General features: G+C 41.7%; 1 protein-coding gene across 1 annotated transcript in view; it reads left to right on the top strand.

The window, feature by feature from the left end:
* Window positions 1-13,492, top strand: part of dap (death-associated protein) — an 86,249-nt gene extending 72,757 nt beyond the window's left edge. Inside the window, exons 3-4 of the mRNA XM_072560653.1 lie at window positions 5,731-5,776; window positions 13,179-13,492. Coding sequence (XP_072416754.1) covers window positions 5,731-5,776; window positions 13,179-13,298 — 166 coding nt within the window. The 3' untranslated portion in view covers window positions 13,299-13,492. The remainder of the gene's footprint in view (window positions 1-5,730; window positions 5,777-13,178) is intronic.
* Window positions 13,493-22,999: the final 9,507 nt, after the last annotated feature.

The following is a 22,999-nucleotide window of genomic DNA, read 5'->3' as shown; positions in this document are numbered from 1 at the left end:
ATAAATTAATATATTTTATGCATACATTTTCTCATCTTTATGGTGATTTTGAATAGAGCCATGCTAATACTTAATATATTGTGATTGAATCTTCCTACTGAATAAATAGTTGTAAACTAACCATGCCAATCAATCTCGGCAATTAGTCTACAACTGACCCAGGACTGCACAATCCATCCTAAATTGACAGTGAATGGTTCAACAGCAACTTCTAGGTGGCACAGATAGTTCACATGTGCTAAGAGGAAGCCAACATCACTTGGAAGGAGCAGAAAGTTTTATAATGCCTGAGATAATTGAGGTTTTGCAAATTGACTTTTTTTTATTACCATGTTATTCTGGTGGAGTAATTCTTGAAAACATTCGGAAGATTAACAAACTGAAGTTTAGCAGTAAAGCAGAGGATTTTACTGAAGCTCTGCAATTCATTAGGCAACAAATTTTAAATGATCATGAAGAAGGGAAACTAAGGGGAGCAAAATAGATGGCAGAGGGACCAACTAGTGCAATCACTTGGGCTCCCACTGTGGACTGAATCACCATGATGAGCCAGGATGGAATGCAAGAGGAAACTGCCAGACAACACTGTGTTGGAGAGGGAGGAGCCAATTTTTTTCAAAACTAATTAAATTAAAATGTGTACATAAAATATTTCAATTTCCTTTAAAACTGAGGCATTTTGATAGAGTGTAGAGATGTTGTTTCTTGTGCGGAAGTCCAGAACTAGGATCGAGATGTTGTTGTAACGTTGTGTCTGATTAAGTCTAGTTAGGAATTCTGGAGCAGTGGTTCCCTCTGAGTGTTTTTCATGGTGGACCAGCTAAAATAGGCCAGGTTCCCTCCCTACTAGGCTCCAAGTTGAACCTTAGTTTTCTTCTAATCAACCTGTTCAGAGATGCTGGATATTTTTAATCAACCTGTTCAGTGATGGAATAGGTGGGACTTGAACCCAGACCTCTTTGCTCAGAGGTAGGGACACTGCCATTGTGCCATAAGGGCCCTCCAAAACTCACCCCAATAGTAGAGGGTGGGCAATGCCAAAATTGGCATCCCCCCAACCAGAAGTAAATAAATAAGAGTTGATTGAACTTGCTAGAAACTCACCGAATACCAATATTATTCTTCCTCCCCTACAATATGATCGGTTAGCAGCCCTAGAGGATAGTTCCTCCCTTTGCAGAGAGGTACAGCTCCCACTAAGCACCAATTTAGCCCATGTACAATGTGTTATGTCTGCAGGACAATCTTCATGCTGGGTCTGACCACTGACTCTGCTTCCACTCGCCTCTCTCCGTGGGCCCCAGGGCAGTGGGGACTGCATCCTGGTCTCGTAACTGGGTGGGGCCTGATGTGCTGGGTTCAAGTGAGTGCAGGGCCACCATGCTTGGCACCTTTGATTTCTGCACCTGCCTCCTTCTACATTTCTGTCCAATGTCCTTATTTAATGTATGGGGACTGGCAGCATCTGTGGAAAGAATTCAGAGTTAGCAGCTTGGGTCTAGTGACCCTCCTTCAGACCTGTTATGAAGAAGGGTCATTGGACCCAAAACATTAACTCTGATTTCTCTTCACAGTTACTGCCAGACCTGCTGAGATTTTCCAGCAATTTCTGTTTTTGTTTCTGATTTCCAGCATCTGCAATTCTTCTAGTTTTTTATTATATAAGAATCCACTAGGTGAATAACATGGAAGGCTTTAAGAGAAAACTAGGTAAATACATGGAACTAAAGAGAAGTAAAGGATATTTAACTAGGCTTAAATGAAGTAGCACGAGAAGGGGCTCATGGAACATTAAGGGTTGGCATAAACAAGTTATGCCGTATCTCTGTGCTGTAAATTCTGTATAAAACTAGTTTATAATTATCCAAAGCTTTCCTGACCAAATTATTTTAGTTGAATTTACAGGAACGGTTGATCACGAGAGGAGGAGATAACAACAGTTGTGATTGTGAGAAATAACATCTGTGGGCTCGCTGTCAATTTGTTTTGCATTCAAAATATATTCTCTGATGGATGGTGGCAATTCTTTTCCATTTGTTACACTTCACTTGCTGTGGAGCTGGTGGGAGCTTCAGCTGGAAGAGTGAAGGGAAGTTCATTTTTGAAAGAGACTTCTTGAGCCCTTCTTCCCTCGAGCAAGATTAGCATCATACCTTTCTCCTTTCATTATCCCAACTGGACTATTTGTGGTTCCATAGAAATGGGAAAAGAATAGATTAATATTTTTTATTCTTCCCAACTTTTCATTTTCAGTTAGTGCCTGAATTTGCTAAAGGACATCAAATTCAAGGTTGTAGAGTGCGCTGCTGGGAAAGCACAGCCGGTCAGGCAACATCCGAGGAGCAGGCGAATCGATGATTCGTCAACGCTCCTGCTCCTTGGATGCTGCCTGACCGGCTGTGCTTTTCTAACACCACACTCTTAAACTCTGATCTCCAGCATCTGCAGTCCTCACTTTCTCCCAGCATCAAATTCAATTATAGATAAGAGAGTGCATAACCTGATACCCTCAATTTTTCTTTAGTTTCCTACAGAGTCTGCTGAGGTTTTTTTAAAAAGTACAAACAAATGCCTGTGGGTGACAGTAAGCTAAAATGGGGATTCAAATAATTGATAAATCAGTAGTTGGGATGAAATTCCTTCCATATTTCCTTTCCCCTCCAAATTCTGCAGTTAGAATATTTGAATTGTGTGTAAAATATGCTCAGGTGTGTACTATATTCACTAGTAAACAAGTAGTTTAGGGTCTTGGACTAATAATCCATTAAATATGAGTTCAAGTCCTCAAATCACAAATTGTTAAGGGTTTGAATTAAATTTAGCAGTCATTAAAGTGATAATGAAGCTACTGGATTATCGTTGAATTCCAGCTAAAGTCCTTTCGGGATGGAAATCCACTGTCATTGCTTGGTCTAGCCTAGAGGTGATTCCAGTCACACATCAAAAGGATTGAATGTTAACTGCATTCTGAAGTGGCCTAGCAAGTTTCTCAGTGGTATCTGGAAAACTAAGAGTGCACAATAGGTACTGGCCTTACCAGTGATAGCCCCATCCCAGTACTTTTTTAAAAATTCTAAGTAAATTTAAGACACATTGTATTAACAAAGAACTTAGTTGCCATCATTCTAACAATGTTGCTGTGCCTTTGGAGTTTTAGAAATGATCATTTTATTGCCTTTTTATTGGAACCTTGCAGTATCCATCCACTGCAATATGATGCAATATCTGTCTTTTATTCCTCTATCTCCTTTACCTGTCAAACTGAGGCAATAATGCAAACTTCCTGACAGCTCAAAAACTGACCTTGATCACTTACCTTTACAATCTACCACCCATCTCCAACTACTCTCACAAGACCCTGAACATGTTGTCTCTTCACAAATTTGTGCCCATCTTTCCCAGAATATCATGCTTGCATCTCTTCCATCAATTTTCCACTTTGGCCGCAGTACCAAACAACTACTATTGTCAAAAGCACAATTAACAGCATATGTAAACTTCCAATCCCTTTCCTGTTTTGTTATTGCACTGTAAATGCTCTTGTCCACCATGCTTGGAGTGGACCACCTGGATTTGTTGTTACCAACCTAAACTGTAGCTGGAGAAGAGCCTGCATTAATTTCTCTTCCTCCTCCTGCACCGTTAACCCTAGCATCCTCCAGGGATCTATCTTTGGACCACCCACCCCCCCAACCCCATTTTTCATCCATGTGCTCTCCTTGATGGCATTGCCCAAAAACAAACGTCTGATGACACCAAGCAGTAGCACCACGATATCCCTCTCAATCCCTTCGTTGCCTCAGATTTCTTGTCCAACATCTAGTAATGAATAGATGACAATTTTCTCCAGCTAAATATTGGAACAAAAAAAGAAACAGAGAGGTATCAATTTTATTATATAATGATGGCAAATTATCAACAATCCTTGTGATTGCTTATAATGACAGCAACTTTAGGATTTGGGATATGTGAAGAATAACATGGACATCAACATTTTGCTGTTTCTGAGTGCTCAGTTATACATGGAGTGCAGAGTGGAGCTTTCCACAAGCACCCTTAGAATCATGATTTGATGAGAATTTCAACTCCATCACTTGGCCTTTCTTTTAAAAAAAAGTCTTGCAAAAATGATAGCATGTTGACTTAGTTGTACATGAGTTTTATGGTGTTGCAGTGTTACTTGAGATTTACTGCAAAATACTTGTACTGGCCCTGAAATTCAAATGTTTCTCTTTAAGATGTCTGCAGTCCTTTTGGGGTTTCATCTTAATAGTCATTCTACTTTCACTACTTAGCAATTTAAACTAAAGGATTGTAAATGTTTTGGTTTCCATATGTGTACCTGCTTACTCCTATTACTGTCTCAATATACCAGAAGATCCCATTAACTAGTTTGTGAACGGAAGCATGTGAAGTCAACAACAAGTTCCTTTTCTTTCTATTTGACTCTAAAAATAGATCATTGTCTTTGTAAAATCATACAGTACACAAGATTGCCCTTCACTTCATTGAGTCTGTACCGCTAAAACTATGCTGGTACCTACACTAGTCTCACTTTTCTGCACTAGACCCTTAGCCTAGGTCCCCACCTCCAATCCTTTTTCTAGCAACAAACCTCATCCTTCTCATTAGTGACTGCAGTGAATCAGACTTTTTGCCACCTTCTTGACATTTTATTGATGCAGTGGCTTTTGTTGTGGTTCATTCCAAGCAGTGCCACGACTCTGCTTTCTGGTCTGTTCCCAGGACACATACCAAAATAAACATTGACTGCTCTTGGAGGACTATAAACTCGGTGAGCACGTTTTGGTCTGCCGGAAACTTCCTGGTCTTCCAGAGCAAGAAGTTGACCTTGACTGAGTGTTGCAGATTGACACATTCCAAGGTCTAGGACTGTGTCATGACAAACTCACTAAAGGTTGGGGCAGCTGCTGCCAAGTGCAGTTGGGAAAGACCACCATTTAAGTCTTTCTGCCAAAGTACAATGAAAGTCTGCTTAGTTATTGGACCCTCTTGCAGCCTCTGGTCTTATATTAATATAGTCTTGTGTAAGTAAGCAATGTCTTTGGTTTGTTTGTTGGATAGAGTCAAACTCCATTGTTTGTTTGTTTCTTCATATACAGAGCCAAATTGCTTTAGTGTTTATGTTTTTATAGAAAGATATGTTTATGAATAAAGTTTATTTCTGAAATTAAATACAATTTCCACTCACAGACAAAAGCTTCAAACTTTATTAAAGATGTGGGGACTGAATTTTAACTGCAAAGTATGGTTGTACTGGGCAAGTGGGAAAATATTTTAAAGAATTTTTAAAAATATCTCTCACCTGATGCCAACCTGCCCATTTCTAGAGGCAGGTCATTACAATGCTCATCCTGTGAGCTGTTAAATGATGGATTGACATTAAAGATACAAAATATATAGAAATTTGAAAAATGCGATACAAAGGATGAGATCAAACAAATAAATGAAATCTTATTGTAAATTCATTTCAGCAAGTGAGTGAATGATATGATAGTAAACTATTAAAATATTGACACAGCTGTCAGAAATGGTATTGTTTTAAGTATCTTGCTTTTCTCTCAATGTTGCTATTTATGGATTTTCTGTTACATGAGGCTGAGCAGAATTATGATGATGTGTGAGTTTTGTTTTTGTTGTCTGTATTAAATATCAAAGCATAACAATTCTCTCTGACACAGTCGTGTTAATCATCTTTTTCTTGTTCAGCCCTAAGCCAACTGTTCCGATCATCATCTCTGGTGCTTTAGCAAGGGTAAGATGCAATTTACTTCTCCATTTTCTTCAATTTTGGTGAGATGTCTATTTATAATTAGAGCAATTTTAAAAGTTGGAGGTTGCTGGAAATGTATAGTTGAGTTGCCAGTACATGGAGTAAAAGAGAAGGTTCAACACCTGAAGCCTTAACCATTCAATGCCTCCAAAACATTCAATGCCTTTTCGCTTCCACCTTAAGTGTATTTTAAGTAGTTTTGTGTATTATTGACAAGTTCCAATGTTTACCTTCAGGAACCTAGTATTTAAAGGTACCCCGTTTAACTTTAACATGAGTACATTATTATTGAGTGCCATGACATTTGTTATAAGGTTGTTTACTGCAGTACATTCCAGTGCCTGACACAATTAATGTCACTTTGGAACAACCATTCCCTTTCAGACTTGCAGTCTCTCCAGGTGTCATACTCCCTGTTCAAGTTGTACAGCAGGGACTGAATTTACCAGATCTCAGACTGCCCAATGAAGCTGTCACCTTGTCCCCAAAATGCTGCCACCACCCCCAAGACCCACCTGGGTGCACCAGATCTGTCTGTGCCAGCTGTTCCTGGAGTTCAGGAGCTCAGGAGCTCCTCCTAATAACCATGCTCCCTTTCTCTCCGTCACCTGCCAATACCAGCCTTTCAACCCTGGTCTATGGGGTGCTGGCTGGGCTGAGCTGAGCTGTAATAGCTCCTGACCCTCCCCCCAAGGCGCTGGTCACAATAGAGGGACTCATGGCCATGATGAGCAGCCCCACCGAGCTGCGGTCCCAGCAAGAAAGCTGCTTACAAATGCCTCAGAAAGATAGCATCAGGCAGGAGCCACAAAACAGCTAGAAGTAAGTGATGGCTGTAGGAGGCAACTCGGAGCCCATTGCCGATGAATAGCGCCACAACCCTGCCACAGGGCCACCCACCTCCCCAAGCCACCTGCTCCTCAGTTGGTGCATCTGTTGCAAGTGAGTAGAATATTACAGTTTTCTTTTAAAATAGATTTCAAAATGCCAGTACAAGTATTTTTTCTTAATTTACCAATGTAGGAAGTTGGTTGCTTAACGTACTATATTTCATCTTGGCAGGTACAGATTCAGTTTTCTTTTCTGCTTAAGAAAAGCCCCACAGAATTGAATTCCAGTTTAGGGATGATGAATAAACAAGACTTGACTGCAAGCTTTGAATGAGCTCAAGTTTCTGAAAGGTGGAAGGCCAGGCAGGAGCCTAAGGAAATTAGGTGTAATTTAGATGTAATAAAAGATTAAAGCAGGTGAGCTGAGACGTAAGCAGAGCACTATTACTGGATGGAAGAAGGGTGGCTTGATTATGAAGCAGATACATAGATAGATGTTCATCTTAGTCATTAGAAAGCCAAGGTTGAAAAACGTCCAGTTTCACACACACTAACCTTTTCTGGGGAGAAGGTTAGAATTGGTGGTTAGCAAATGGAGTTTGTGATAGGGAGTGATTTCAAAATAGTTATCTCCAATCATCCAGTACTGGATAACTGATACGCGATAGGATTAGGGTTAGGCATGTCAAATTGGAAACAGTGGGAAAGTTGTGTTTGGTGGTAAGGTAGAGCTGGAAGTGTACCTGTAGAACCGGATCGGTTTTCAGTTGATGATCCCAAAGGCAGCACCCAGATGAGAAATTGGAGTTGTTAAGGGTAAATCCCTGGGTGATAACAGTGTAAGAGTGGGAAGTGAACCATTGCAGGTCATCCTTTGACCACGACTGGATATATGGAATCAGATGAGTGATCCATGCAGCTGGCCATTGGTGGAGAGATGTTCGAGGAAGAGAAGAATATGGTCAATCATGCCCAAGATGCCAGACAGACTAAGGCCAATGAAGAGATTTTATCATGTTACAGTTGCACAATATATAATTTGCATCTTTAAATAGGGCTATTTTAGTACAGTAGCAGGGCAGAAAACCAGTCCAAGGACTTTTGGAGAGGTAAGAGAGAGATCAGAACTGGACGACAGTTTGCAAGGACAGAGGAGTTGCATGCGTATTTTGTTTGAGAGGGCTGATGATGATTGATTTGAACAAGAGGGGGGTTGTAACTGAAGAAAGGGAACTGATCGCACTGAGGCCAGGATGGTTAGTTGGATGATAGACAGTTTGCTGAGAGTATGATCAGAGGAGGAGTAGCTGGGTTTCGTACACCATACAAACTCTGAAAGAAATTAGAATCAGGGAGAGACTTGGGGAGATTTGGTACTGTGGGCTAAAAAGCTGATCTGCTATAGTATTCCAGATTAAACGTTCTAAGTAGCTTCTATTTGAGAGATTTGTCTCTACTGGTAGGAAGGATGTAGGTAGCTGGACACTCCGAACCAACCCTTTAGGGTTTAAAACATTAAGGAGTTGAGTAGTCACTTGACAGGCTTATGCCTGTTTCTATACAACAATACTGAATGCACCACTGAACGTTACCTCTAAAATATGTCACTGATGTTATTATATATCTACTGTTCGATTATGTAATTTATCTACCGCCCATTTGAAAATAACAGCCTAGAGTTGTTTGCCAATTCCTTTTGATTGGGGATTTTTGCAGTCTGTCACTTTGGTGTTGATGGGAAAATTAGGGAAAACCTGTCAGAAATAACTTGCAGCAGGAAACCCCTCAGGAAATTAACCCTTGGAAATGGTTTTCTGGACCACTTTGACTGTCAACATTGCGTGGTTGCTTTCGCATTCAATTTTGGGAAATTACTTATTGTAAAAATGAATTAATTTTAACTCAGGAAAGATTATGGGACTTAACTGTCACGTAATGGGAAGATTTTTTAAAAAGGAGAACCTGCATTTTATAATGTGTTTCATGAGATACATTGCAGCCAGTGAGTTAGATTTTTGAAGTGTTGTCACTACTGTAATGTAAACAGAATTTTTGCTGAACTGAGACTTCCATGATTACCCACATCAGTATCCTGTAAGCTCTAATCTTGCGTGGAGAAACTCATTAACCATGGTTAAGTTGGTTGATCTCTTGACTCTTCTGATTCAGAAGATTGTAGATTCAAACAGGCATTCCAGTGCAAGGCCAGTAAAGTGGTGCGTTGATGGGGTTTGATGCTTTTGATGGGGTTAATGGAGATAAACTACTCCCTTTGGTGGAAGAATCTAAAACAAACCTTCACTGAACCATTAAGTGACGACCTTAGAAAGAAATTCTTTGCACAGAGAGTAATCTGAAACTCCTTTCAGCCTGAATAGGAATTGAAGATAACCCTGATTGGAAATTTCAAAACTGAGATCGATGGCTTTTTGTTGGGATTAGATATTAAAGTATTGTGATCAAAGGTGCACAGATTGAGTTAAGAATCAGGAATAACCATGATCTAAGCGAAAGGTAAAATAAACTTCACTCCTGAAAACGGACACTCATACCTTTAACTTTTGTTGTGAAACAGAGAACCAATTAACCTTCCCATATAGAAGTCATAAGAAAGAGATCTAGAGATGCAGTGTTCCTGTCCATACTTCTAGGCTAGGAGGCCCATGTTCAAATCCGACCTCCTCCAGAAATGTGTGGTAATATCTCTGAATAAGTTGATTGGAAAATATCTATAGAAGGCAACAAGTCCCATGAACTATTTGAAAGAGAAGTCTGATGGCTTTCTCTTTGGGTAGAGTCATGTCCACAGGTATATGACTATGAAGGCACAGTCATCAATGGTGCAGCCGGTAAAATAGGAGATGGTGAAGAGGCCAGAATAAGACGAGAGCCAATATCTTAGAGATTTCAGGGGCTGGAGGTGATTATAGCATTAGAGAGGAACAAAACCATGGAGGTATTCAAATACAAGAATTTTTTTAAAAATGAAAATAATACTTAACTGAAAATGACAGATGTACAGGCCTTACTGAAAGAAAGGTCAGAGCTGTCATAGAGCTTTCCCTGCTGTCCTGACCAAGACTTGTCCTTGAACTAATCTCTCTTAAAGAAAAAGAATCATGTGGTCTTTACAAATGTTCTGCAAACAAGTCAGCTGCCAATTTTCATTACAACAGTGACTACATCTCAAAATATCATTTTCTGTAAAATTCTTTGGAATCACATGAAGTTGTGAAAGACGCTATGAGGTTCATTGTTCTCCGCAAATTAGATTTTTTAAGAAAGCAAATTATTGCAGATGATGGAAATCTGAAATAAAAATAAGAAGTGCTAGAGAAATAGAATATGTTTGGCAGCATCTGTGCAGAGAGAAAGAGTTGCTGTTTTGATCCGGTATGACTCTTCACTAAAGATGGAACATAGAACACTGCAGCGCAGTACAGGCCCTTCAGCCCTCGATGTTGCGCCGACCTGTGGAACCAATCTGAAGCCCATCTCACCTACACTATTACATCCTTGTCCCTATGCCTGTCCAATGACCATTTAAATGCCCTTAAAGTTGGCGAGTCTACTACTGTTGCAGGCAGTGCATTCCATTCTGAGTAAAGAAACTACCTCTGACGTCTGTCCTGTATCTATCACGCCTCAATTCAAAGCTATATCCACACATGCTAGCCATCGCCATCCAAGGAAAAAGGCTCTAACTGTCCAACCTATCTAACTCTCTGATTATCTTATATGTCTCAATTAAGTTGCCTCTCAACCTTCTCTCTAATAAAAACAGTCTCAAGTCCCTCAGCCTTTCTTCATAAGACCTTCCCTCTGTATCAGGCAGCATCCTAGTAAGTCTCCTCTGAAACCTTTTCAAAGCTTCCACATCCTTCCCATAATGCGGTGACCAGACTGTACGCAATACTCCAAATGTGGCTGCACCAAGAGTTTTGTACAGGTGTAGCATGATCTCATGGTTCCGAAACTCAATCCCTCCACCAATAAAAGCTAATACACCATATGCCTACTTAACAATCTGGGTGGCAACTTTAAAGAATCTATATACCTGGACACTGAGATCTGTCTCTGCTCGTCTACACTACTAAGAATCTTCCCATTAGCCCAGTACTCTGCGTACCTGTTACTCCTTCCGAAGTGAATCACTTCACACTTTTCTGTTAGCTCGGCAGCTTATCTATGTCTCTCTGTAACCTACAACATCCTTCATCACTATCCACAATTCTACCGACCTTAATGTCATCCACAAATGTACTAACCCATCCTTCTATGCCCTCATCTAGGTCATTTATATAAATGACAAACAACAGTGGACCCAAAACAGATCCTTGTGGTTCCCCATTCGTAACTGAATCCAGGATGAATAGTTCCTATCAACCTTCACCCTCTGCCTTCTTTTAGCTCGCCAATTTCTGATCCAAACGCTAAATCGCCCTCAATTCCATGCCGCCGTATTTTGTGCAATAGCCTACCGTGGGGAACCTTCTCAAATGCCTTACTGAAATCCATATACACCACATCAACCGCTTTACCCTCATCCACCTGTTTGGTCACCTTCTCAAAGAACACAATAAGTTTTGTGAGGCATGACCTACCCTTCACAAAACTGTGTTGACTATCCCTAATCAACTTATTCATGTCCTAGAAGATTATGAATTCTATCGCATATAACCCTTTCCAACACTTCACCCACAACTGAAGTAAGTAAGGCTCACAAGTCTCTAATTCCAGTCTCCACTTCCCTTCTTGAACAAGGGAAAATTTGCTATACTCCAGTTTTCCGGCACTATTCCTGTAGACAATTTTGTTATAAAGATCAAAGCCAAAAGCTCAGCAATCTCCTCCCTGGTTTCCTAGAGAATCCGAGGATAAAGCACATCTGGCCCAGAGGACTTAGCAATTCTGGAAAGTGTAAAACTAGATAACACCTCCTCCTTATGCACCTCAATCTAGTCTAGTAGCCTGTATCTCAGTATTCTCCTCAACTACATTGTCTTTTTCTAGTGTGAATACTGATGAAAAGTATTCATTTAGTGCTTCCCCTATCTCCTCTGACTCTACGAACAACTTCCCACTACTATGCTTGATTGGCCCTAATCTTACTCTAGTCATTCTTTTATTCCTGATATAGCTATAGAAAGCCTTAGAGTTTTTCTTGATCCTATCAGCCAATGCCATCTCATGTCCCTCCTGGCTCCTCTTAGCTCTCTCCTTAGGTCTTTCCTGGCTAACTTGTAACTTACCAAGTGCCCTAACTGTGCCATCAAATCTCATCCTAACATAAGCCTCCTTCTTTTTCTTGACAAGAGATTCAACTTCCTTAGTAAGCCATGGCTCCCGCACTCGACAACTTCCACCGTGCCTGACCAATACATATTTATTCAAGGACCCACAATAGCTGGTCCTTGAATAAGCTCCATATTTCAATTGTGCCCATCCCCTGCAGTTTCCTTCCCCATCCTGTGCATCATAAATCTTGCCTCGTCACATCATAATTGTCTTTCCCCCAGCTATAACTCTTGCCTGAGGTATATACCTATCCCTTTTCCATCACTAAAGTAAACAACCTACTGTGGTCACTATCACCAAAGTGCTCGCCTACCTCCAAATCTAACACCTGGCCAGGTTCATTACCCAGTGCCACATCTAATGAGGCTTCGCCCCTTGTTGGTCTATCTACATACTGTGTCAGGAAACCACCCGGGTGCTCCTGATATTGAAGTAGACACATTTCAAACCAACTTCTTGCCTGCCGGTGCCTTCTTGCGATCTTGAACCCCTAGTTCTGACATCACTGCTCTCATCCTCCTGTATACCCGAACTACAATTCTGGTTCCCATCCCCCAGCTGAATTAGCTTAAACCCACCTGAAGAGTATTAGCAAATCTCCCCCCCCAGGATATTGGTACCCCTCTGGTTCAGTTGAAGACCATCCTGTTTGTAGAAGTCCCACCTGCCCTAGAAAGAGCCCCAATTATCCAGGAATCCAGAACCCTCCGTCCTGCACCATTCTTGTAGCCACGTGTTCAACTCCTCTCTCTCCCTATTCCTTGCTTCGCTGACACGTGGCACAGGCATCAAACTAGAGATAACAACTTTGTTTGTTCTAGCTCTAAGCTTCCACTCTAGCTCCCTGAATTTCTGCCTTAAATCTCCATCTCTCTTCCTACCTATGTTGTTGGTCCCTATGTGGACCACGACTTGGGGCTGCTCCCCCTCCCGCTCAAGGATCCTGAAAACACGATCAGAGACATCTGGCACCTGGGAGGCATCACACCAACCGTGAGTCTCTTGTTCCCACAGAACCTCCTGTCTGTCCCCCTAACTATGGAGTCCACAATGACTAATGCTCTGCTCCTCTTCCCCCTTCCCTCTGAGCAACAGGGACAGACCCGTTCCTCATTGCTTACCCCTGGTATTGGAATCAAAACTTAACTCGCTCCAGTGATGCTGCCAGACCTGCTGAGTTTCTCCAGGATTATTTTAGTTTCTATTTGACAACGTTAACAAAACAACTAATTATGCTGTTATCATTCCTGCCACAGGGGGACAAGGACTTTCCCCCAGCTGCTGCCCAAGTTGCTCACCAAAAGCCCTACCCATCAGTGGAGAAACTGCCAGTTTCACACCAGATCAACCATTCCATCCACCAGCCACGCAAGTGAAGGATGTGACCCTTCGAGCGAACGTACCGAAATCTGTGGGAAGTGTCGTTCCAGTTGGACTCCTGATATCTGATAATTGAAGAAATCTTTTGATTTTAGGAAAAGAGCTACAGTTTTAAATTTTGTAAACTTTTGTTGAAACACATTTGAACAAATAATAGCCATTTTTAATTAAATTGGCACCTGAGATACAATTTTGTTTTTGATATTTCAAAAATAATAGATAAGTCATTGCTTCTGGGATATGTGGGCTAAACACTCATACAGTATGTGTGTATGAATGCTCCTGTGTGTATGTTATGCATGATGCATGATGGTGTAAACCTCACGCACAACAGCGCACTGACTCAGTATACGTGTTGAGAGTTTTGTAGAAGGCATAACTGAGGACAACAGTGTGCCAGAAGAAAACGCAAAGATAACAAAGTATATGCTATGAATTTGGAGTATCCTTTCCAGGATCTCAAGTTCCTGTTTCCTCAATCTGAACATTTCTAGGTCTTCACATGCCTACATCGGCATCAAGGGGAGGTGTCAGTTCACTCATCTGATGTGGGTAGTATCCTAGTGAAGGCACAGTCACCAATGGTGCAGCAGGTAAAATAGGGGATTGGGAAGAGTCCGGAATAAGACGAGACCCAATATCTTAGAGGGTTCAGGGGCTGGAGGTGATTATAACATTAAAGAGGGACAAGACCATAGAGGTATTTAAATACAAGAATAAAATTTTTAAAATGAAAATAATACTTAACTAAAAATGACAGATGTACAGGACTTGATGAAAGCAAGGCCAGAGTTGTCATAATTTTGAATAATATCAATTCAAAGCAGTTAGAAGGTGGAAGGCTTCTTGGCGTACCTTAAGATACTCTAGTATCTTAAGGCAAGATGAGGGTTTCAGCAGCTACTGAGCTGAGACAGGAATAGAGATGGCCATTGTTATGGAGTGAGAAACAGCTACAGTTAGTGACAATGTGGATATGTGGGTGGCAAGAGATGCAAAGTGTGGAGCCGGTAAAAGCACAGGAGATCAAGCAGCATCAGAGGACCGGGAGAGTTGACATTTCAGGTCAGGACCTTTCACCACCAACTGTCTTGCTGCTCTGATACTGCTCGATCTGCTGTGCTTTTTCCAGCTCTACACTTTATTACCTCTGACTTTCCAATATCTGCAGTCCTCACTGTATATGGGTGGCAAACTCCTCTCAGGGTCAATATACCAACAAGTTTGCAAATGGTCTGGTTTAGTCTCAGACATTTGCTAGGGAGAAAGATGAGATCAGAAGCTAGGTAACAGACTTTGTAAAGTGTAGCGGGGGGGGAGGTGGGGGGGGTGCTGAGAATATCAGTATCGGTTTTTTCCCATTGTTTAATTAGAGAAATTTTCTGCTCCTATGATGCTGGATGCCAGATACGCAGTCTGATAATTTTGTGATAATGGAGTATTTAGAGGGGCAGTGAGGTAGAGCTGGCTATTGTTAATGTACGTGTGAAAACCAGTACTGTTTTTTTTTTGAATTATGCCACAGAGAAACATCATGTCAATGAGAAATAGCAAGGGGTCAGGGTAGGTCCTTGGGAACACTAGAGGTAATGGTGCGATTTGAGAAGAGAAGCATTTGGGTGGCACTGCTGCCTCACAGCGCCAGAGACCTGGGTTCAGTTCCTGCCTCAGGCAGCTACCTGTGTGGAGTTTGCACATTCTCCCCGTGTCTGCGTGGGTTTCCTCCGGGTGCTCCGGTTTCCTCCCACAGTCCAAAAATGTGCAGGTTAGGTGAATTGGCCATGTTAAATTGCCCATAGTGTTAGGTGAAAGGGTAAATGTAGGGGAATGATTCTAGGTGGGTTACTCTTCGGAGGGTCGGTGTGGACTTGTTGGACCGAAAGGCCTGTTTCCACACTGTAAGTAATCTAATTTAATCATTTGCAGTTGGCATTATGAATATAATTAGAGGTAAGAACGAAACCAGGAGTATAGGTACCCTCCCAGGCAGGCACACGAGGCATTGGAAGAGGATAGTCTGGTCAACTGTTTAAAAGGAACCAGACAAATCAAGAAAGACGGAAGGATTGTTACTTTTTTTGTCCAATTTAGCAATTTATGGAGAACAGCTGATGTAATAAGACATCTCAAGATGCTACATAGAAGCATTTTGAGGCATGTAAGGAGAAATTGGATGAGGTGGTTAAAATCTTGATCAAAAAGTGAAATTTTAAGGAGTGTCTTAAGGAAGGATAAAGTCAGAGAGGTGGAAGATGGGACTAGCAGAGCCTAGGTCCTAACAGTTGCATTGACTGTCCCCAGAAAATAAACTCACCTTCAAAATTGGGCAACTGAATCTTGTGTCCACCTGAGATGGTAGACAGGGCTTTGGTTTAACATCTCAATCTGCAAAAGGGCATCACAATATTGTCTCAAACCTTCACTGCTACATTGTGAGCATCAGACAATATACACTCTGCACAGACCACTGAATGATAAAGTCATTTAACAGCTACAAATAAGAACAGAATATGTGTGAACTGCGAAGCAACACTAACATTTCAGCTAGTTGATGTTTCAATGAGAAGGAAAAGGTAGAGATTTAAAATTGAACAGAAGTGCAAAACCAGGGGAAAGGGCAACGAACAACAGTGAAAGAGATTTTTGATGGGACGGAGGGCAGTTGTTGTTAAATTTTAAAAGGTATGACAATACAAGACAAAAAGAGGTGATGGGCAAATATAAAATGAAATAAAATCCAGTGGATCTTTAAATGGTTACAGCAGAATCATAACCAGCACCTGCTATGTGAGAAAATGGAAGTTTGGAGATAACCTGGAATGGGTGAAATCAATAATGAGGCTTGAAGGCTGCCTATTGCCTTTTTGAAAGATGGGGTACTATTCTTTAAGCTTCTGTTGACATCGCTAAGAGGCCAAGGTCAAAGTTGGGTGGGATCACAGCTGTGGAAAAAAAGAATGACACCCAATTACCTGCTGCTTGAGTGAGTTTTGTGCATTTAAACTGCAAATGGATTCCATAAAAATGACCCTGATTGTAATGCACTCAATAGAATATGTCTCCACAGGGACCAATGCAGAGATACTGTGAGCAGTTAAGCAGCTGTGTTTATTTACTAATTTGCTGTTTACATTTTCTAAGTGCCCCATGTTTTCGTTGTATTTATCCATTGTGAGCATGAGTTGGGCAATTATCCATGTATGAAAAAGTTCTCATCAATTTGCATGTGTAAGGCTATATGCTGTGGGGAAGACATTGAGCAGCAGACAAACAAGGATATTGGCACTTTAACTGCTCTACAGAATTCCATGACTGTCATAATCAATTAGTGGCAAGGGGAGTAACTAAATTGTTCCCTAGACTGGTGAAGGTCAAGGACATTTGACATCAAGAAGCTAACTTAGAATTGAAAACAGAAGTTGCTGGAAAATCTCAGCAGGTCTGGCAATATCTGTGGAGAGAAAGCAGAGTTAACATTTTGGGTCCAGTGACCCTGAGGAAGCCCCAAGGAAGGGTCACTGAATCCAAAACATTAACTCTGATTTCTCTCCACTGATGCTGCCAGACTTGCTAAGTTTTTCCAGCAATTTCCGTTTTTGTTTCTAATTTCCAGTTCTTTGATTTTATTTTGTTTGGCTAACTTAGAATGTTGATTTACTGAATTGGAATTGTTGCTGTTATTCACGTGGCCAGGTTTGAAAGCCCTGTCAAAGGATGTGGCCATTTTAGTATTCTTGACAGATGTTCAAAGTTTGGGAGAAGATTTGTAGCTCGGGTGCTCATCGTTGTGGTTCTGTTCGCCGAGCTGGGAATTTGTGTTGCAGACGTTTCGTCCCCTGTCTAGGTGACATCCTCAGTGCTTGGGAGCCTCGTGTGAAGCGATTCTGTGATGTGGCTTGTGGGTTGTTGACTGGTGGTCTGTATCTGACACATAGTGGAAGGATTCGATTCTTTCGGCATTTGTGCAGGGGACAAAACATCTGCAACACAAATTCCCAGCTCGGCGAACAGAACCACAACATCGAGCAACCGAGCTACAAATCTTTTCCCAAACTTTGAACACCTACAGGCGAGAGACGCTAAGACAAGCCAGGAAGTGGGAATCCTGTGCCAACCACCTAAGCGCCACATACGAACAACTCCGGTTCCTGCATGAATGCCGAAAGAATCGAATCCTACCACCATGTGTCAGATACAGACCACCAGTCAACAACCCACAAGCCAGGGACACAGCCAGACACAACGGATTCAGGATGATCCAGGTACTGATTACAGATGCACACGACAGACTACACAAATACAAACAAGAAATTGCGTGCCAAAAATCGTTAATTTCAAACAAACAGGTCATCACCATAGTACAGAACAGGACCACACACCGCAAAAAATGGCACTAAAAGAGAAAATGGCGAAACTAACACACGACAGAGAGGACACCACAACACACTCCTGGGTTAGAAACCTCTCTCACAGACAGCTCACAGACACGGAAAGAACAATACTGGCCAAGGGACTCAACTACAACCACAGGGATGCCAAGACAGCAGACTTCCTAGCAGCACTAGAATGCACACTCAGGAACAATGGACTGACAGAAGAGACACAACAAACAGTGAGACAAAGTATTGTACCTCTGATAACAAGGAAAAGACAAACACATAACCTCAACACCAAGGAGAGGGAAGCACTAAAAGCACTAAGAAATGATAAGAACATAATCATACTACAAGCAGACAATGGCAGAATGATGGTCATCCTGGACAAAGCAAAGTACATCCAAAAAGTACAACAACTACTTGCAGATACCAACACCTACCAAAAGAGGGAATTTGACCCCACCCCACAGCTCACCAATAGGATAAACAACACACTGAGGAACCTACAAAAAAACGGACAGATAACCAGGTTTGACCTACAGAGAATGAAACCTGAAAGCATCAACACCCCCAGATTCTATGGACTACCTAAAGTGCACAAACCAGACATCCCACTCAGACCCATGGTATCACTACCAGGGACACTATCACACAAAGAACGACAGCAGAAACTGAAACACCTGATCAGCGGATCCAGACACTCTACACAGTCAACACAGGAATTCTTGGACATCATCAGAAATATACACATAGAAACCATGGTCTCATTCGATGTAATGGCACTGTTCACCTCTATCGACAAAACCCTAGCCAGAGAAACAATAGCCAACCTGCTGGACGTACAGAACAGACAACAAGACGGGGAACCTATCAACAAAGACGGCATACTCAAACTACTGGACCTGTGCCTCACAACACACTTCACATTCAACAACCAAATATATGAACAAATCAACAGCACACTCTTGGGCTCACCCATCTCTGGACCTGTAGCAGAAGCAGTAATACAAAGGTTAGAACAAACAGTCTTACCGCAAATTCAACCCAAACTCTGGGTCAGATATGTAGATGATACCTTTTTAATCATTAAAAACACAGAAATAGAGAACACACACCGGATCATCAATGCCACACTCACAGGAATCCGATTCACTAGAGAGGAAGAAAAGCACAACCAACTCACATTCCTAGACGTGATGGTACAGAGAACACCGAACGGAGAATTCACCACAAAGGTATACAGGAAAGCCACACACACAGACCAAGTCCTAAACTACGAAAGCAACCACCCCAACACACACAAAAGAAGTTGCATCAAGACACTGTTCAAAAGGGCCACAACACACTGCAGTACACCAGAACTGCAAAAAAAGAATGAAGAGCACCTATACAATGTATTCGCCAAAAACGGATACCCCCGCAATTTCATCAACAGATGCCTAAGGGAAAGACAACGGAATGAGGACATGCTACAACCCAAAGGACTAGCCACACTACTATACATCAAAAACATTTCCGAACTGACAGCCAGACTACTGCGACCACTAGGACCCATAACAGCACACAAACCAACAGCCACTCTCAGACAACTCACCAGGACGAAGGACCCGATACCCAGCATGAGCAAAACTAATGTAGTGTACAAAATCCCATGCAAGGACTGCACAAAACACTACATAGGACAAACAGGAAGACAGCTAACGGTCCGCATTCATGAATACCAACTAGCCACGAAACAACATGACCAGCTATCCTTAGTAGCCACACACTCAGATGACAAGCAACATGAGTTCGACTGGGACAACACTACTATTATAGGACAAGCCAAACAGAGAACAGCCAGGGAATTCCTAGAGGCATGGCACTCATCCACAGATTCAATCAATAAGCACATCGACCTGGACCCAATATACCAGCCACTGCAGCGGACAGCTGGAACTGACAACCGGAAGCGGCAGGTACAAATCACTATAAATGCCAGAGGAAACATCAGAGAAACACTTCATAGGAGTCTCCCAAGCACTGAGGATGTCACAAAGACAGGGGATGAAACGTCTGCAACATAAATTCCCAGCTCGGCGAACAGAACCACAACATTCTTGACAGGTGAAATAGTCCACTATCACTATATTTGCTGAAAACGAGATTGAGACAAAAGAGACTTTCACAACTTGTTCTGAAACTAGGCAATGGCTTGCAATTTTCTTTTCACTCAAAATAGTTTTCACGCTGTGTGAATCAGAGACAAAGAACAAGGGGTTAAAATGTCAGCTAAAAATGTCTATACAGAAGTGTGATAAAACTTTCCCTATTGAATGGGAAGTGGAAACAGCTGCAGTTGTTGCTTTCAAAAGAGAAATAACACACATGATGGGTGAAAGTTGAGGAGAGGGATCAGTTGCAAAGTTTTGTCAGAGTTAACACAGACAGGATGTTCCTCATGGGCACCTATTTGGTTCTGTTGCCACCTCCATTGATGGGAAATAGCTGATAAATGACCACAGAGAATTCAGCATATTATCTGAATTTCTCTTGCTGCAAAGATAATTATATACATCTCCCCCATGAATGTTCAGATTGTCTACACTGTCATCTCTATGAAGATGACCCATAGGGCTTTCACATCTTCCTTGTTTGGTTGCCAGTCAGATTCCATCCACCACCGCCCACCTTCACCTGGCTGAACTCATGCTTACTTTACTCTACTTCTTTGACTTGTTTAGTTTCCAACTGAGAACCCATACATGTCCTGGTTACATTAGCCTTTTCATTTTTATTCATTTGCGGGATGAGGGCATTGCTGGTAGGCCAGCATTTATTGCCTGTCCCTAATTGCCCAGAGGGCAGTTAAGAGTCAACCACATTGCTGTGGGTCTGGAGTCACATATAGCCAGACCGGCTAAAGAAGGTAGTTTCCTTCCCTAAAGGGCATTAGTGAACCAGATGGGTTTTTCCTGACAATCAGCAATGGTGTCATGGTCATTACAACTCTTAATTACAGGTTTTTTTATTGAATTCAAATTCCACCATCTGCCATGAAGGGATTCGAACCTTAACCACCACCCCAACATTGCCTGGGTATCTGGATTAACAATCCAGTGAAAATACCTCGAGGCCACTGCCTCCCCCATGAGATAAGTGAAATATTCTTTCCAGTCCTATTGGGGTTAACTCTCTCAGCATGTTTTTAACTACTTTGGTGTCACCTCGAGCTCTTGCCCAAAATAGAAGGTTGCATTAACTTTGCTCCAAATTTCCTTCCTTCCATTATCTTCATACGATCCACTCGCTCTCAGTCTGTCCACCCGCATTTTCAGTGGACAGACTTTAACCAATGTCTATTGTCAGTCCACCACTCTCACTTTTTGTTAAATTTAAGTTTCTTTTGTTCTTAATCAGGTATGAAGGAGCTGGAGAGGCAGCTGCAGTTTAGTTAAATAGGAAGCTAGTGTGAACTAGTTTATCTAGCCAACTGTGCCAACTCATCTTTGTAGCATTTCACATCATATAAATACAGTTGTTTTGTTAAGCACACAAAGTAACCAGACTCGTAGAGCAGCTCATCATTGACCGCAGTTAGACACTTGTGTGTGCATTTGGGAATTTGATGGGTGAGTGAATTTCATACTGTCAGTGAATTTCATGCTGACCACTTAAGTAGCTATCTTATAAAGATAATTAGTAAAAGATCATGAAACTGTCAGGTTAGGAGTCATCATGAAAGAGCTCAATCCATGGCTTTAAAGTGAATTTTCTGAATTCTGAGAAAATTGAGCACAAAGTTACAAAAAGGGGTAGTTGATTGGTGTTATTTTCTCATTTACCTTTCAAAACTTGGATACATTAGTAATTGTAAGATTTTATTATTAGTAGTCAGGTTTGCTAATAGCTGACTAGATTCATGGGTAAACATTTCCTATGTATCTTAACTGGGAATTTGAGTTAGGGTAAGTAGAATGAGATAAGAATGAAAGCACAGGAGGACAGGAGAAATGTATTTAAATTGATTAAATGTTACTTTTATTAATTAAAAATGGAAGAGCACATGATGTGTGAGCTGCAGAATGTGGAAGCTTATGAACATCTGTGTGATCCAAGACAGTAATTGTGTTTGGAGGACCCAGCTCAGAATCATTTTGCAGGAAGTGTAACACGTCAGCAAGGGATAAATTTGCTGGGCACTTTCTTCCAGGAAATAGATGTACGTCTTTGAGTAGAATCCACAGTCAGAGAGGGAGTTGGGATTGAGACCAAGGCAGATAAAGGGAGTGAGAAGGTAAAAATGGCTGAACCTAATCCCTTGCAATTGTCCATTAGATTTGAAGTTCTTGCAGGTTGTCGTTGAAAGCAGGGTGGATGAATGAACTGACTGGAGCACAATATATGGAGGTGCCAGTGTTGGACTGGGGTGGACAAAGTCAAAAATCACACAACACTAGGTTATAGTCCAACAGGTTTATTTGGAGGTACAAGCTTTTGAAGTGCTGCTCCTTCATCACCTTGTGTTGTGTGATTTTTGACTTTGTAGCACAATAGTACAGGAAAGCATTTAAATGAGGGAGTTAATTGAAATGTATCAGTAGTCAGGGATAATGTAGTCAGATATAGACACAGCTCTCTGCATCCAAGAGCAAGAATCCAGAAGGGTGTGTCACAAGCCTGATACTAGAGTGCAACACATCTTCACTGGGCTGCAGAGGAACTTGCAGTGGGAAGGTAAGCATCCAGCTGTACGTATCAATGCCCTAGGTCAGATTGGGAAACAGTTTCTGTTTATTTAGTCACAGGCGAGGTCCCAGAGGGCTGGTGAATAGCCAACATTATTGCCCTCCTTAAACAGAGGAACAGAGATAATTCGAGAAATTACAGGCCAGTGATGTCAGTGGTAGGTCAAGTTATTGTTGAAGATTCTTAGGGATAGGATTTACTCACATTTGGAAAAATGTTAAGTTTTTAGCAGAGGCAACATGGCTTTGTGTGGGGAAGATCATGCCTCACAAATTTGATTGAGTATCTTGAGAAAGTGAAAAAGATGACTGATGAGGGCAGGGCAGTAGATGTCTATATGGACTTTAGCAAGGTCTGCCTGACCTGCTGTGTTTTTCCAGCACAACAATCGTAACTTTACTGTAAAGCCTCTTCCAAGGATGCCCACTTTGAAGAAGTTCTCCTCCTTCATTCACAAGGATCTCTGAGTCTTTTTCTCACTGCCCTTCTCCCCCCCCTCCCTCCCTCTCCTCCTCCCACCCCACTCCCCCAACCCTGGTCGGACCTATTGCCTTCAAAGCTACCTAACCCCCCCTCCTATTTATTTCTCAGCT

Source organism: Chiloscyllium punctatum, chromosome 41, assembly GCF_047496795.1.
Source record: "Chiloscyllium punctatum isolate Juve2018m chromosome 41, sChiPun1.3, whole genome shotgun sequence".
Lineage (NCBI taxonomy): Eukaryota > Metazoa > Chordata > Chondrichthyes > Orectolobiformes > Hemiscylliidae > Chiloscyllium > Chiloscyllium punctatum.
Note: the sequence above shows the minus strand (reverse complement) of the source record. Positions and strands in the feature narration are given on the sequence as shown.